Genomic DNA, 16226 nt, shown 5'->3' with positions numbered 1-16226 from the left:
TGACCAGGAGGGGCATGGTGCCATTGGGATTCCTAAGAGGGGGGGTCCAGGTGCTGAGGTGTGGGGTGAATTTTTTAAAGGGGTGGGGTTTGGAAGGGAGGAGGGCCTTCACCATGCAAATTTCAATATTTTATATTTTTACTTTTCTGCCTAGGGGCCACCTCTAGAGGCAGCAGGGATGGGGGAGGGGGGTGTTACAAGGCCCCCAGGGAAGGGGATTTGCACATTATAGGAGGGTTTCCTCCAGGCTTTTATAGCCATTTAACAAGATGGCGGCTTCAGGTGTCGCCATCACGCAGCATTTGGAGCCTATTAATTTGCGGTAGTTTTCCCCTGCAGCATTTTACAGCAGAGGAAAATATCACACGATTTCCTAAACTGCAGTACCAAGTACTACAGCTTAATAAACCCCTTAAGTTTATACCTGAGACAACAGGGAGTAAAGTAACTTGCCCAATGTCACAAGGAGCATCATTGGGATTTGAACCCTGGTTTCCCCCATTCTCAGCCTAATGTGCTAGCCACGCTTCCATTCACTGTGTTTGAAATCATCACTTGGCTATAAGTACCAGTAGTTCATTTAATTCAATTGGACAGTCTGAAGGCTTATACAAAATTAAATATGTATTATATTAAGGGCCAAAGTTTAAAAGGTGCGCGTGGGTGTAGATTTGTTCGCGCAACCAGGCGCGAACAAATCTACACCCGATTTTATAACATGCGCATAATCATGTCAACCTACAAAACTGTTCCGTTATTCATATTAAAATTTCCTTAACAGTTTGCAACCTGAAATTTTACTTCCATAAAGCCCATGCTCTCTTTTATGGGAAACATATCTGGATTTATCCGGATGTAGTTAAATCTACTCAAGAGAGAATGAAATTATTTCTTGCCTTGTGCCAGGAAGTTTTGTCACTGGGAGTAACATTTTTGCGTACATACCTGTGTAAATGTATTATTACTTATGTTGGTAAAAGATATAATTTCCTTTTTCCTGAACAATTAAGGTTTTTCCTAGATCAGAAGAAACTTCTAACTTCAGTGCCTTTAATTGGTGTTTAATAATATTATGAACCTCAACCTTGTAGCAAGTTAAGCTTTTTTTTCGTATATTTCTTCTTGTTATGCTCCTATAATGTCTCTATCTCCTTTCCCTGTTACTGTGGACTAAGACAATGTATTTTTCTGTTCTGTATTTTTTTTTTTTACAAGTATATCTATTGTAGAAATATTCTTTTTTGACTTGCCTTTTCTTTGTCATTTAGTATGGCTTTTTAACGTTAAATTTATAAATTAAAAAAGAGTTTGCAACCTGATCTCTCAGGCATTTCTGATCCAAGCATGATGTAAGTAAGTGAAGTGTGAGATATACTCTTCACTTAGGATTGATATTACAAAGATGAGCAAGTAGCCAAAACTGAAACCTTGACGATTGAAACTACTGCTCTCAAGTTTCAAACTCGTGCTAATTCAATCCCTTTTTCTGAAATAACTTTACCAAATTTTACAGCATGTTCTGTTCAAAATGATTGGTATTTAAAAACTTGAAATGTTTGCATTGCTCATTGCAGTGGTTTTGGAAGAAATATTGCTGGCACTGGACAAAGCAATGTCTGGCCAAAACTGGAGTATTTGGGGTTCCAGATTTGTTTACTTGTTCCGTTCTTTTATTTAGTAAAATTTGTAACCTATCATTAAAATCATCCATTGTACCTGAAGACTAGAGGGGGGCCAATATTTAAAAAGGGCTCCAGGGGTGATACGGGAAACTATAGACCAGTGAGCCTGACTTCAGTGCTGGGAAAAATAGTGGAAACTGTTGTAAAGATCAAAATCACAGAGCATATAGAAAGACATGATTTAATGGGACACAGTCAGCATGGATTTACCCAAGGGAAATCTTGCCTAACAAATCTGCATCATTTTTTTTTAAAGGGGTTAATAAACATGTGGATAAAGGTGAACGGGTACATGTAGTGTATTTGGATTTTCAGAAGGCGTTTGACAAAGTTCCTCATGAGAGGCTTCTAAGAAAACTGAAAAGTTATGGCATAGGAGGCGATGTCCTTTCATGGATTACAAACTGATTAAAAGACAGAGAGTCGGAATAAATGGTCAATTTTCTCAGTGAAAAAGACTAAACAGTGGAATGCCTCAGGGATCTGTACTTGGACCGGTGCTTTTCAATATATTTATAAATGATCTGGAAAGGAATATGACGAGTGAGGTTATCAGATCTGCAGATGTTACAAAATTATTCAGAGTAGTTAAATCACAAGCGGATTGTGATAAATTGCAGGAGAACCTTGCAAGACTGGAAAATTGGGCATCCAAATGACAGATGAAATTTAATGAGGACAAGTGCAAGGTGTTGCATATAGGAAAAAATAACCCATGCTGTAGCTACATGATGTTAGGTTCCAGGAACGAGATCTAGGCATCATAACGGAAAATACATTGAAATTGTCGGCTCAGTGTGCTGTGGCAGTCAAAAAAGCAAACAGAATGTTAGAAATTATTAGGAAGGGAATGGTGAATACAACAGAAAATATCATAATGCCTCTGTATTGCTCCATGGTGAGACCTAACCTTGAGTACTGTGTATAATTCTTGTTACTGAATCTCAAAAAAGATATAACTGCGATGGAGAAGGTGCAGAGAAGGGCGACCAAAATGATAAAGGGTATGGAACAGCTCCCCTATGAGGAAAAGCTAAAGAGGTTAGGGCTGTTCAGCTTGAAGAAGAGATGGCTGAGGGGAGATATGATAGAGATCTTTAAAATCATGAGAGGTCTAGAACGGGTAAATGTGAATCGGTTATTTACTCTTTCGGATAATAGGACTAGGGGGCACTCCATGAAGTTAGCAAGTAGCATATTTAAGACTAATCGGAGAAAGTTCTTTTTTCATTCAATGCTCAATTAAGCTCTGGAATTTTTCACAGAGGATATGGTTAGTTCAGTTAGTGTAGCTGGACTTAAAAAAGGTTTGCCAAGTTGACTTAGAGAATAGCCACTGCTATTACTGGCATCAGTAGCATGGGATCTACTTAGTGTTTGGGTACTTGCCAGGTATTTGTAGCCTGGATTGGCCACTGTTGGAAACAGGATCTTGGGCTTGATGGACCCTTGGTCTGACCCAGTATGGCAATTTCTTATGTTCTTATCTCATTATGAAATAAATAAAAATATAAAAAGAAATTAGACAATCACAAATACTGTCTACCTTTAATTTAATTATTAAAGAAATGCAAATATAAATTAAACAAATAACAAACCTTGATCTTTTGAGTCTAAATTAATATGATCAATGTAACTGTAAAATCAGGTTGCTCTCTTCCTTATAAAAGATTTCCTAAACCTTAACATATGTAGAAATAAGTGTCAACAACAATGGGACTAACTTGATACATGTGTCACTAGCTTTTGGGAGTAAGAGCTATGCTTCCTTTATCAGGTCATTGAAGCCAGTCACATATGTAATGAGTTAGTCCAATAAATCAGTATCACCTACAACTTGCTCATTGACTCTTATTTCTACAAATTCAAGTGGATGAACATGGCAACCGCAATACTTAAACCTGACCATAGAAACAGAGAAACATATATGTCAACAGATAAGGACCACAGAGCAGAGCATCATTCTGGGGCTCCTTACAGTCCTAACTTTGATGATCTATAAGCATTAGCAAGTGAGACATTTTCTATTTCAAATTCACTTTGCCCGATCCATAAAACTGCAATAAAAGTTGCATTGGTGGATCTTTTTAATATTCTTTGGGGGAATTAGATAAATAGTCACGTATTAAAATGCAAAAATTTCAATCCAAATAAAATCTCTTTCCAGTTTTGGGATCCCTAAATTGTAAGGCCTTAGGCAGTCACCAATTCCGGCACCCTTAAGGCCACCACTAACTTGGGCCACCCAACTTGCCTCTCTGTGCTTGAATGATGTGTTATCACATATTCAGTTTGTGGTCTTCTTCCTCCCTTACCCTGCCATTAAGCTCCATGTGTGTCTGTCCCATATATGCATGAATTCTGTCACTGTTTTGGTTCCTGTAACCTCTGTTGGAAGTACGTTCCAGGTGTCCACCTCTCTCTCATTGATAAAGGATTTTCTCACCTTCTTTTTCAACATCCTTCTCTTCAGACCCTTTTTCCTTCCTAGCCCTCTAATTGTTCCATGTTATGTAAAATGCTACCTTCTGCTTGAAATATCGAGCAGACTTCAATAAAGCTGGATGGCATTAAACCTCCCTCCTCCCCCACTTTCCCCTTATTTCTTCTAGTGAGTACCTCTTTAGGTCCTTCAGTCTTTCTACACTTGGGGGTCAACAGTCAAAAGGATCTAGCTGCCTAACTTTGAAAGTCAGATGGCTATAACTGGAAAATCTTCCCCCCCCCCCCCCCCCCAGACACACAGAAAATAAAGTTTCCTATTTTCACTAGGGGGCTACATTTACCCACTTTTAAATTAAGCATTCCTGGGGGTGTGGTTTGGATATGAGAGAAAGCCAGCTAGAGTGAATTTCCATTGCCTGCTGACTAAGTTAAGTTGCCTTAACTCTGAGCACAGATACAACAGACTGGCTAGATTGTGGTTAAAACCTTTTCCTAAATCTAGCTGACTAATTCACCACTGTTGGATGTTTTGAAAATCGACACCCACCCCTCCTCCCCATGATTTCTTTTAAAGGCCATGCAACCATTTGGCGGTTCTCCGTTCAGTTGCCTATACCTTATCAAAGTCTTTTTGTAGATGTGGTCTCCACAATTGGACTCAGTACTCAAGGTGGGGTAATCATCATCACTTATACAAAGATCCTTACTTACAATCCACCCTATATCTGAATGTCAGACCCCATATATACGCTTTCTTATCTACTCAATGTTCTTCTTAAATTTTGTGTAATCTGTTTGTGCCTACCTTTAGGGAAAGGCGGAATAGTAAATGTTTATTGACAAATATGTGGATGATGTCACTGACAATTTTGCTATTGAGGTACTGTGTGCTTCTAGGACATGTGCTGAAATCTATATTTTTTAAAGTAGTTATTATAAATTAATATCGGTGTGAGCAGTGCTATATGTTTTTGAGATGAGCAAGAAGCTAAATTTACACGATAACAAACAATGGCCGTACCCCAAAGGGCTTTCTATTTAAAAATAAAATTTAAAAAAAGATGGACCAGAAGAGGCAAACATCTGAAATCACATTATTTAAATATATTTCAAAATTAATTGAACCTTCTAAATGTTATGCCTAAACTAAGTAATGAACATTTTAGTAGATTTTAGAATTGAAAAAGGAGCCTTGCTTTCTTTTTCGTTACAAGTGCAATCTTCAACTTTCAGTCAAAAATCCAAAACAACTTTAAGTTGTGTGATCTTAGTAGCAAACATGAGGTCTGGGTCAGGCATGTCCTGATCTTTAAGCACAGTCTGAATTAAAGGCCAATTGCCCAGAAATGCTCTCATTCACAATTTTGTCATCTCTGGGATTATGTAAGATTTAATCATTATTAGCAGCTCTTTTTAGGGGAGGTTGGGGAGTGGTGGAATTACACATTATACTCCTTTTTATTTCTCCTATGTACTAAATTTTTAAAAAGTTGGCAATTGAGCTACAATATAATTTTTAAAATTACAAAAAGACATAAAAACTGGTGCCATTACTGAGAGACTTTCAGGTTATACTTTCTACACATGAAATAAAAGGCAAAAGTTCTACCACCCAGACTTTCCAGCTCTGCATACTGACATCCTAATTTTAACTTTCAGATTTCAGATCTTTACATCGATAATGCACTTCTTTTGCCACATTAAGCCATCAGAACTAATCCATATCAACTGTGAAATTTAATTTTTCCATCTTAAAACAAGGACCAGTTCGCTCTTGGTGAACAGCCAAATTGGGAAATTTGCATTACAATTCCCTGCCTCTGGAGGAATACTAACAGCAAAATGGTTTCCCTTCTTTCTAGAGAAGGAAAGGTTTTATAATGCAATTTAAGGCTGCTTAAATTGACAGAAGGAGTAGCCGCCCGGATCTAACACTCTGGATCCAGCAAGTATACTTACAGCACACATAGGCAGTACACCCCAGGGATACTCTCGCTGTCTCGTAGCAAGTAGCTGCCATCCTTCCCTGCATCTGTCAGTACCTTCTCCACTGTTTCCCGGCTGATCTTCCCATGGTAAACAGAGATGGACTCCATTTCCTAACTGAACCACCAAATCTTGTGGAGTTGGGCCCAGGACAGAATGATTCAAGGCTGGCGCTCTCAACCTGAGAGTACCTTAGGACTGACAGCTGTCTTCCTCTGTGCTCACAATAAAACCAACAGATTGCACAGGATATATAGAGAAGAGAAAAGCAAAACAGGAACTGCTTCACAACAATAATGCAGAGCCTGTATGACACCTATTTCACTACAAATAAATGTGACCTTATTTACTGTGTAGGATCTGTGAAAGGGCATGAATGTTCAGTTCTTGTAGTCACTTGCTGTCAGTGTGAAATGGTACCTGAGACTTAGATTGTCTGTCTAAGGCTGGTAGGGTTCAGATCAGAAAACCTATTTCTAAATATCTCCGCTTTAATATGGATGTGGTTACTGTGCATTTCTGGTTTTTCTTCACTTTAACCTAATCAGGCTAAAAGCAAAACAAGCTTGTAAGCTGTATCTGAAATTTAGAAATGTTGTATTCAGTTTCTCTGGGTCAATTTTGGCCTTGAAACTCTTTTCACTATATACCCAGGACTGAAGTCACATGGTCAGAATTTTTTTATAAATCTGAATGGAGATACTGTGGTGGAAGGCAGGACAGAACCCAGCCCAGATACAGCTATGAAGTTTTCATGGGCTATTCATTTTGAATAAATCTGGTTGTCAACAACCAGGCAGGCAGCTCCTTCCTGAGCATAACAAGATACTGGGGGCAATATTCAGACACTGAGTGGCTCCAATAGTTAGCTGGATAAATGTATCTGGCTTACTAGCAGGGTTTATTCAGCGGTGCAGTTTCACTGCTAAATATACCCAGCAACACGACCAGAGTTAGCCGGATAAGTTAACCAGATAACTTCTAATATCGGAGTTATTCAGTTAACTTATCCGGATATCTTCTCCCTGCCCCTAGAACACTCCTGACTTACCCAACTAAATTCTAGCCAGATAACTAGAATTTAGCTGGATAAGTCTCTAAATATGCTGGTTTTACTATTTAGACAGATAACATTTCAGTTATCCGCCTGAATGGCTTTTGAATATCAACATCCACATTATTCTCATTAAAAGTTATTTTCTTTGGGCCATCCCAGTGGCAGTGCTAAACACGGCCATACAGAGGGGCCTGGCTTGGATTCCTGGCTCAGCTATTTCATTCCCCGGATTGCCTAAGGCTGGGAACACTGAAGAGGCAGCGCTCATAGCCCCAGGAGCCAAGGAATCAGAGTCATCACACGACGAGGACACCAGTGGCCAGATTAGGGACCCCTGTGACCGCAGGATTCTAGGGACACCCATTTTGAAATGAAAGAGGCCACTTTTATTTTGTCTCATCAAATCCCCCAAACTAATCGAAAATGCCTCAGAAAAAAATATTTTTTTTTTCAGATTTTTTTCATTTTGGGAAAAGAGCCCACGCTATTTGCAGAAAAGAAAAATTAAAAAAAAAATTAAAACACTCCCTCCATTGCCAAAAAACAGGTTGACAATAAATGGAACAAATTATCGGGCCGATTCAGTAAAATGTGCAGGAGAGCCGGCGCTCCGAGGCGAGCGCCCGTTCTCCTGACGCGTGCCCAGGCCACTCTCCTGGGCGCGCGATTCTGTATGCAAATGAGGGCCCATGGTAAAAAGGAGGCGCTAGGGACACTAGCGCGTCCCTAGCACCTCCTTATTGGCAGAAGCAGCAGCTGTCAACGGGTTTGACAGCCGACGCTTAATTTTACCGGCATCGGTTGTGGAACCCGCTGACAGCCATGGGTTCAGAAAACGGACGCCGGCAAAATTGAGCGTCCATTTTCCAACCCGTGGGCCCTGGGCAGATTTATTTTGGGGGGGGGGCTCCAACATAATATCGCTATGATATTAAGTCGAAGGGTGTACAGAAAAGCAGTTTTTTCTGCATTTCTGTACACTTTCCCGGTGCCAGCTGAAATTAAGTCCTGCCTTTGGGCCGGTTACCCACATATATTTTGAATACAGCCAGGTAGGGTTAAAGTTATCTGGGTACACATATTCAGATAGCTTTAAACATCTATATTCAGAGGTACAGCTAATGTTATCTAAGTAACTATATCTGGATAACTTTAGCAGGAGACCTGGCCCACTGAATATCTGTGACAAGTTATCTGGCTAACTTTAGCTGGATAACTCACTCACTCACTGCTTTTTTGAATATTGTCCTATAGATTTCTAGCTACACTCTAGCCCCTGTGGATCCCAGCAAGCAGTAGGTATATAATACATGTTCTCCTTATGCATCAAAACCTAAGTTATGGAAAAAATAGTTTTTCAATTTAAAAGACTATATATTAACATTAATCTACGGAGGTAAGTATTTCTACTTACCAAACACTTTGCGTTGACTATGCTAAATAATCTCTCCTAAATTATTTTTCTGCAGTTGTAAGTTATATATTTAGAAATCAGAACCATTAAACATGTAAAAGAAGTGTAAATTATTACCAGATAATTGCAGGTGCTACTATTCTTTTGTTAGTTTTTTCCAGTTAATAATAGAGTGCACTATGCAATTATGTCACCAACTCTTTATTCAGGCTGACTTTGCTGCTTTTAGAAGTATAAATTAAGTAAATTTGGCTACAATCAAAGAAACAGAACAGAAATACTTCCCAATAAATTTGGATACTTATGAGTTTGATAAAAAAAATTCATCTAACAGTGTTCAAGAGGGCAAGGGGTAAGTGCAGAGGATCCTGAATTGCAGAAAAAGTGAAGAGAAAGTCAGAGGTCACCGGGGATATATAACATTGCAAACTGAGCAGACTCGATGGATCCCAAGGCCTTTATCTGCTATCAAATTCTATATTTTTCTGACAGCTCATGAAAAATGTAATATATGTGGGTTGAATAGAACTCTTTGGATGCTCAAAATGTAATATACCACATTGGGTGTATGGTTTGGACTGGGCTGCAGGGTTACCAGTTATTTGCATGGTGGGCTGGACCCAACGAAGGCAGGCAGCTTCGCCGCAGAGCAAGGAGTAAACTTGAGTTCCCCCGTCACACAGTTACTTCTCACCATTTCCTCCTCCTGCAGATTCTTCCAGAACTCCTGTGCTTCTGAAATTGGCCTCTTATGGTGTTAGAAGCCACCGCAAGAATCATCTAGAAATGAGGAAGAAAGGAACCAAGCCCATTCTGATGGGAGTGCGCGGCATGCGAGCTCTGAGATCAAAAGTTGAGACCGATTGATTCATTGATTATGATTTGTTAACCGTCTTTTGGAAAAAAAATTCGCCCAGACTAGGAAGTGCAACAAGTTAAAATGTCAGATTAGTAAACAGTGCAAAACTAGTACATATATATATATATATATATATATATATATATATATATAGCCATTAAAAATAATTACAAATACAAATAAAACTGGTAGAAACTCTAGTAAAATAGCACACATAGACATTATATTAGTACAGAGATATTCTATGAAAATAAGCAGAGATAAGACTGGAGCAGATAAACTTAAGCAAAAAAAAAACCAAACTAAACAAAACCATAAAATTAGCCAAGCATATTAATAAGCAATGAAAATGGTCTAAAAATATCATCTGCCTGTAGACTGCTGGGTGAGCTAATCAGGCTTTTCATCTAGAATCAGTCCAGATTTGCGCAGTTTGCCATCCGCGGTACATGGCCTGGCAGAAAAGCCTGATTTTTCTCCCATTTCCTGAAACAGAGGTAGTCCTGGGTTCTCCATAGCTCTTCTGGAAGGGAGTTCTGGTGGGGGGTGGGGGGGCAATGGTGTGACTGGGAAGGCTCCCTGGGATAACCTTAAATGTCTCTGAGGTATGGGATCTGTTTTTCCAAGTAATCTAGTCCATTTCCTGTGAGGGCTTTGAAGGTTAGAGAAAAGGCTTAAAACTGGGCCCTGTAGAGCATCGCTAGCCAGTGAATTTTTTGCAAAAAGGGTGTAATGTGGTCGCGGCATTTGCAACCCTGTAACAGCTGTGTTGCTGCGCTCTGAACTAGTTGAAGTTGGTGCAATGCTTTGGTTGTCAGTAATCCAGCTATGAAATTTTCATGGCGCGAGACTACTGTGATCAGCCTCGCCTTCCTAGAAGGTAACTTTCAAACCTGTGTGGATGCGTACACACACCGGCCCGCACCCAAGGATGCATCTATTTTAAAACATACATGTGCACATGCATGTATATTATAAAAAAGCCTGGCGGCGTGCCTATGTGCACCAAAATTTGGGTGGATGCACGCAAATCCCACTTCTATTTATTTATTTATTTTAAATTATTTATATACCATCTAACAATAAAATATTGATCAAAATGGTGTACAATGTTCATAAGCAAACAAAAATGAAAAAAAATAGAAAAAATACAATCATGAATTATAATAAATATTAAAAGTTATAAAACAAAATTTTAAAATAATAACTAATTTTAAACTTTACAAACATGAGATAAAAAAGAAGATCAGTTCCACATGACTTTGGAGTACAAAATGAAAAATGATAGATATGTTAAGGTTACAATAGATCTATATCTGGGATGGCAAATGCTTTTGAGAAAAGATAGGTTTTTAATGATTTCTTGAATTATTTTGGGTTTAAAATTTGACGAAGCGGTGTAGGTAATGAGTTCCATATTTGTGGGCCAGCTACTGAGAATGCTCTTTTTCTTGTAATACTTAAACGTGCTAGGTGTACTGATGGAATATCTAATAGGTTTTTGTTCAGAGACCTTAAATATAAACCATTGTGACGGCACCCATTGAACGACGGTATAGAAAAATGTTAAAATAAATAAATAAATGTCTGGTTGGTTTGTAAATTCGAAGAATAGTGCAAAGCCAGATTGAAGATGGATTATGTAATAGTGAATGTACAATGGTCAGGATTTTATACTGTATACAAAATTTGATAGGCAGCCAATGTAAAGTGTATAATGTGGGAGAAATGTGGTTTTTGACAGGTGAGCCAGTTAGGATATGGGCAGCTGAGTTTTGTATTAGTTGTAATGGCTTGATTGCCGAGTCCGGTAGTCCCAAATAAAGGCCATTACAGTAGTCAAGTCCTGAAAAGATTAAAGATTGAAGGACAGAGCGGAAATCCCGATAGAATAGAAGTGAACGTAGGCGTTTTAAGAGATGTAATTTGTAAAAAGAATTTCTAACTGTTAAGGAAATGTGCTGAGACAATCACAAGTCTGAGTTTAGTAAAACTCCTAAATTACGGGCTTTTGTAAGGATTGGTATAGAAATACCGTTTAATAGTAGATGTGAGGGGGGACCGTTGGACGGGTCAGTAATTGAGCTGAGGAATAGAATTTCCGTTTTTTTTGGAATTTAATTTTAAGCGGCTATGAGATAGCCACTTGTCTATAATATTTACGTATACGGGAGATTTTGAAAGGGGCACACGCCAGCCTCATTCCCAGTTTTACCAGTTTGTCCCCAGTTCACCCAGTTAAGAGATAGGATCTCCAACCCCCTGCCACCGCCGGTTTGATAGCCTTCACTCTCCCCAGTTAGCCCCGGAGGGGGAGGGCTAGGGGAGGGCAGGGCAGGGGAGCTCGGTGCTCTGCGTATTTATGTGCACATCTCGAGTTCACGCCCCGAAACACCCATGCCACGCCTTGTTTGAAAACTTTCCAGGTGTGGGCCTGCGGCATTTACATGTATTTCGGGGTGCTTAAAATACAATCTGCGCGTGCGGGCCTGACTTATTCGCCCATCCCCCGATTGTTGCACCCATCGGGCTTTAAAAACTCACCTCTTAACATTCAGCTAGAGGCAGCTTTTAAACTTGATAGGGGAATCACATAGAAAATAATGCAGAGCTACAGCAAGGGAAGGCAAGGGATGAGGGGTAACAGACCCATTCGCTGAGTCTCTCTGAAGGTTTCATTCATTGCAGCTAGCCCAGCTGTTTCAACGTACAGACGCCCTCCCCCCACCTCCGCCCCATCTCAGTGTATTGTGTCTGGCTCCTTATTAGATGTAAGCTTCAGAAAAGCAGTGACTCTCTCCTGTGGTGGTCTGCAAAGTGCTGCCTACACCTGACAGCATTAGATGTACAATAAGCAAAACACGGGAGAGAGGGCCAGACACAACTTTCTTAAGGAGAGAGAAATATAAGCAGGAAGAGAAGGAAAAAGAGAGGAGAAACAAAAAAAAAAAAGAGGGAAAAGCCCACAGAAACTGGGGGATGAGGCTGAAGAGATATGGAGGAAGAGCAAGGAGGAAGAGACACACCTAGGGAATGAGAAATTGACTAAATGTGGTAAAGCAAAGAGCTGTAAATAATTAACTATGATGTTAACCTACTGATGCCTTTCTCTCTCTTCTCCTAGTTCCATTACCCCTGTTCATTGTAACTTCATTTCCAATGCACTAGTTTTCAGTTTTATGTTATCCTGCACTCCTTGTTGAAATGTAAACTGGCATGATGTGATCTTATCATGAATGCCGGTATATAAAAAAACATAAATAAATAAAATAAATAAATGAGGAAGGACAGGAAAGAGAGAGAGAGAGAAAATGAAGAAAGGAAGCAGAGAACAGGGATATGAAGTAGATGTGGTGTTAGGGTTAGTGTAAAAGAAATGTTAAATAAATAAAGAAGAAAATGATGAAGGAGGACAGCAAACTGAATAAGAACAAGCAGGCCGATGCAATATAGTGCGCTCAGGCAAGCGCAGCAGGTAACGTTCTATTGGATGCGCGTTTTGGCTGCACCAAAATAATCCCCGATGCAATACAGGGATTAGCGTGTCCAAAGCAGGCGTCCAAGCGAGCGCATGGCTGATAGCGCTCTTCACATGAAAATTCCATACAGATGAGGCTATTAGCTATTACCCTGCAATGCCTAAAATTGCCGTGCAGCCAGGGCGCCCATTTTAACGTGGCAAATTTAATGCCTGCACAGGAGCTGGCATTAAAGCATGCCACGCTCAAGGGCTCACTGAAAAAAAACCAAAAAAAATCCTGCTTTCTGTGGTTCCTCATAGGAGGAACCACAGAAATCAGCATCCCCAAGATGTGGCCCAATTGGAACCCCTGCCGGCAGTGAGTGAAGGAGTGAAAAAATCAATATTAAGTGTCAGGCAATTAATATTAATTTATTCACTCCTTCACTCACTGCCAATTGGTGCATTCACTGTCACATGTCAGTGAAAGAACCAAACCCCTTTCAGAAGGCTGTCCTGAAAGAGAATTGGTCCTTTCAATGACAAGTGTCAGTGAAAAGGAGGAATCGGGAACAGCCCTGCCGGGGGTGAGAAGGGAGCTCTGGCCAGGCTGTTGTGGGCGCACAACCACGTCTCCTGGGCGCTGGATGCAGAGTGCTAGGGTTGCACACATTACCTGCTGCTCGTCCCTTTTAGTGCAGCAGTTCATTTGCCTATTGTATCGAGCGCCCGGGAGAGGTAAATGTGCACACGTTCAAAAAACGTGCACCCAGTTTGGATGCACATTTTTTACACAATGACTTTGCATGGGACTGAAAGATAAAAGATAAAAGCAATTGTATTCTACTTAAATATATTTACGTACTATTCTGAAATTACAATAAATATTTTTAAAAATAGAAAAAAAGGATAAAATTAAAAACAGCAAAGAAAATGCAAAAAAAAAAAAAAATCAGAGAAAAGACACAAGCAGAAGAAGTTAAAAGAGAAGGAGGGACTATAGGAACAAAGAATAATGGCACACAAAATGAAAACGGGTACAGGGAAATAGAGAAGTGATGTCAGGGGAAGGTGCCAGCAGGGTTCACACCAGGAGCAGGGCCAGAGCCCTAGGCACTGAGCTACCTAACAAGACAGATGCAAATGGAGTTGAGGAGGAGGCTGAAGAGGCACTTTTAAGACCACTCCCTCAATTGTCAAAACAGGCTAAAGCTCAGCGCTAAATTGCTGGGAAGCAAGTTGTGGTTTCTAGTACACAGAAGGCTGCCTAGCCCTCCTGTTCAAGCAAACCTCCTGTACATTACAAACCATGCCCTGAACCCTGGTCTTGTTCCAGCACAGTCTCCAACTTCTGGACTGTCTGAACCTTGCTTTTGGCTCCAGCTAGGCTTGCCTTTCCTGAATGGAAATCTGCAACAGTCTGGCGAGTAATCCTTAGCTATCACTGCTTTGTCTCCATCCTTTGGGCTCTGCCCTGCCATCAGTGAAGGACCTTAATCTCACTATCATACTGTCACCAGCTCATAGACCCCCCTAGTCAGCCGTAATGCTGTTTCTGGACTATCACTAGCCACTATATGTCCTCATCAAACCAGGCATATGAGAGACAGCTTGCTACTAATATCATCCGTGTGCATCCTCTGTTCCATGCTGGACTCCATTTTGGAGTACCTTCCCTCGTCAGACAAAAGCCAGACAAGTGTTCAATGCAAGAATGTTGCATAAAGCAGAGTTGGCACAATGATGCAGGTTCCATCAATAGTAAGCAGCATGGAGGAGAACTAGAGACTGTGCTTATCGGAAAGGAAGACATGTCATAAAAAATAATTCAAAGACACTATAATGAAAAGCTGAACAGTATGGTAAAGAAGTAAATAATGAAACAACACCTCAAAGGGAGGGCAAAGTATTTCATTTATATCTGAAAATGCCCTTGTATGAAAAGGAAAATAGAAAGAGCCTAGTACAAACCTTTGCAGATATCTGTTCCTCCTACCAATTGTTTTAGTTTCATGTAGACAGGACAGGAGACAGAATCCTATCCATGTAACCTGCTTATTTACATTTATTTATTTATATTATTTTGTATATCCATATTCGGATAACAATCATAACAGTTCACAGGATAAATACAAATAAAATCGCATGAAACATAAAACTTCAAATCAAAATAAATAGTACAACATAAAATAACCTCAACTTGAAAATAAAAGTAAAATACAAACTAATTCAATAAAAACACCTAAAATATGCAATCCGATATTCTAGATGAAATATCATTATAAAAGCCTCACTAGCTCATATAAACAGTCCTATTTAAAGAAGACTCATATTATTGCTTCTACTCCAAATGCTTGCCTGAATAGCCAGATTTTTAAAACTTTTTTTAAAGTTTGAAAATTGGTCTCTAGCCTTAGCTCAATCGAAAGCGAGTTCCATAACTTGGGCCCAGCTATTGATATTGCTCTTTCTCTCACTTTATTCAAATGGACCAACCTAACTGACGGGATAGTTAAAAAACCTTTATTTGCTGACCTTACATTATGTTGTGGTGTATGAATCCTCAAAGATGCATTTAGCCATTCTATTCTGTCATTGTATATTGATTTATGTATTAGCAAAGGACTTTGTATTCTATTCTAAATTTTATAGGTAACCAGTGTAAATCTACCAAAGTTGGTATAATGTGATCATATTTTGATCCCCCAGTTAGAACTCTAACTGCTGCACTCTGTAATAGCTGAAGAGGTCTCAATGTACTGTAGGGAAGACCTAAAAGGAGGACATTACAAAAATCCACCTTTGAAAAAATCAATGTCTGGAAGACGGTCCAAAAGTCACTAAAATTTAAGAGGGGTTTTTTTTTTGTTTTTTGTTTTAATTTTTTATTTATCAGGCTTTTACAATTATTAAACAAAGATACACTTTATAATGAAACATTAAGAGACATTATTTAAGTAATCTCTAATAGAATTAGCAATAAAAAGAAAAATATCATTTCCTTATTTCCAAAGAAAGAAACATTAGGGGGAGGAAAATTTATTAAAGAAAACAGAGGAGCTACAATACAAACTAATACAGAAGCACATAAACTGCTTACTTCACTGTGATATATTATAATGACCCACATTATTAGGTGGTTACAGGATTTTGTACTCTGCTATTCAGGAATTCCCTTAATTGGTCTGGGTTAAAGAAAACATAAGTATTTCCAGAGAGTTTTATTGTACATCTACAAGGGTAGCGTAATTGAAAGTTTGCTCCTACTTCCTATCGCATTAGTAAAAAAGTTTTGCGACGCAATTGACTAGGTCTTGTCAAGT

At 39.3% G+C, this 16226-nt stretch overlaps 1 protein-coding gene across 1 annotated transcript in view; it reads right to left on the bottom strand.

The window, feature by feature from the left end:
* SH2D1A (SH2 domain containing 1A) overlaps window positions 1–6299 on the bottom strand; it is a 59469-nt gene extending 53170 nt beyond the window's left edge. The window contains exon 1 of the mRNA XM_029607876.1: window positions 6087–6299. Within this exon, the coding sequence (XP_029463736.1) occupies window positions 6087–6223 (137 nt within the window). The 5' untranslated portion in view covers window positions 6224–6299. The remainder of the gene's footprint in view (window positions 1–6086) is intronic.
* Window positions 6300–16226: the final 9927 nt, after the last annotated feature.

The sequence above is a fragment of the Rhinatrema bivittatum genome, chromosome 6 (genome assembly GCF_901001135.1).
Source record: "Rhinatrema bivittatum chromosome 6, aRhiBiv1.1, whole genome shotgun sequence".
Taxonomy (NCBI): domain Eukaryota; kingdom Metazoa; phylum Chordata; class Amphibia; order Gymnophiona; family Rhinatrematidae; genus Rhinatrema; species Rhinatrema bivittatum.
This window is presented reverse-complemented; position numbering and strand designations above follow the sequence as displayed.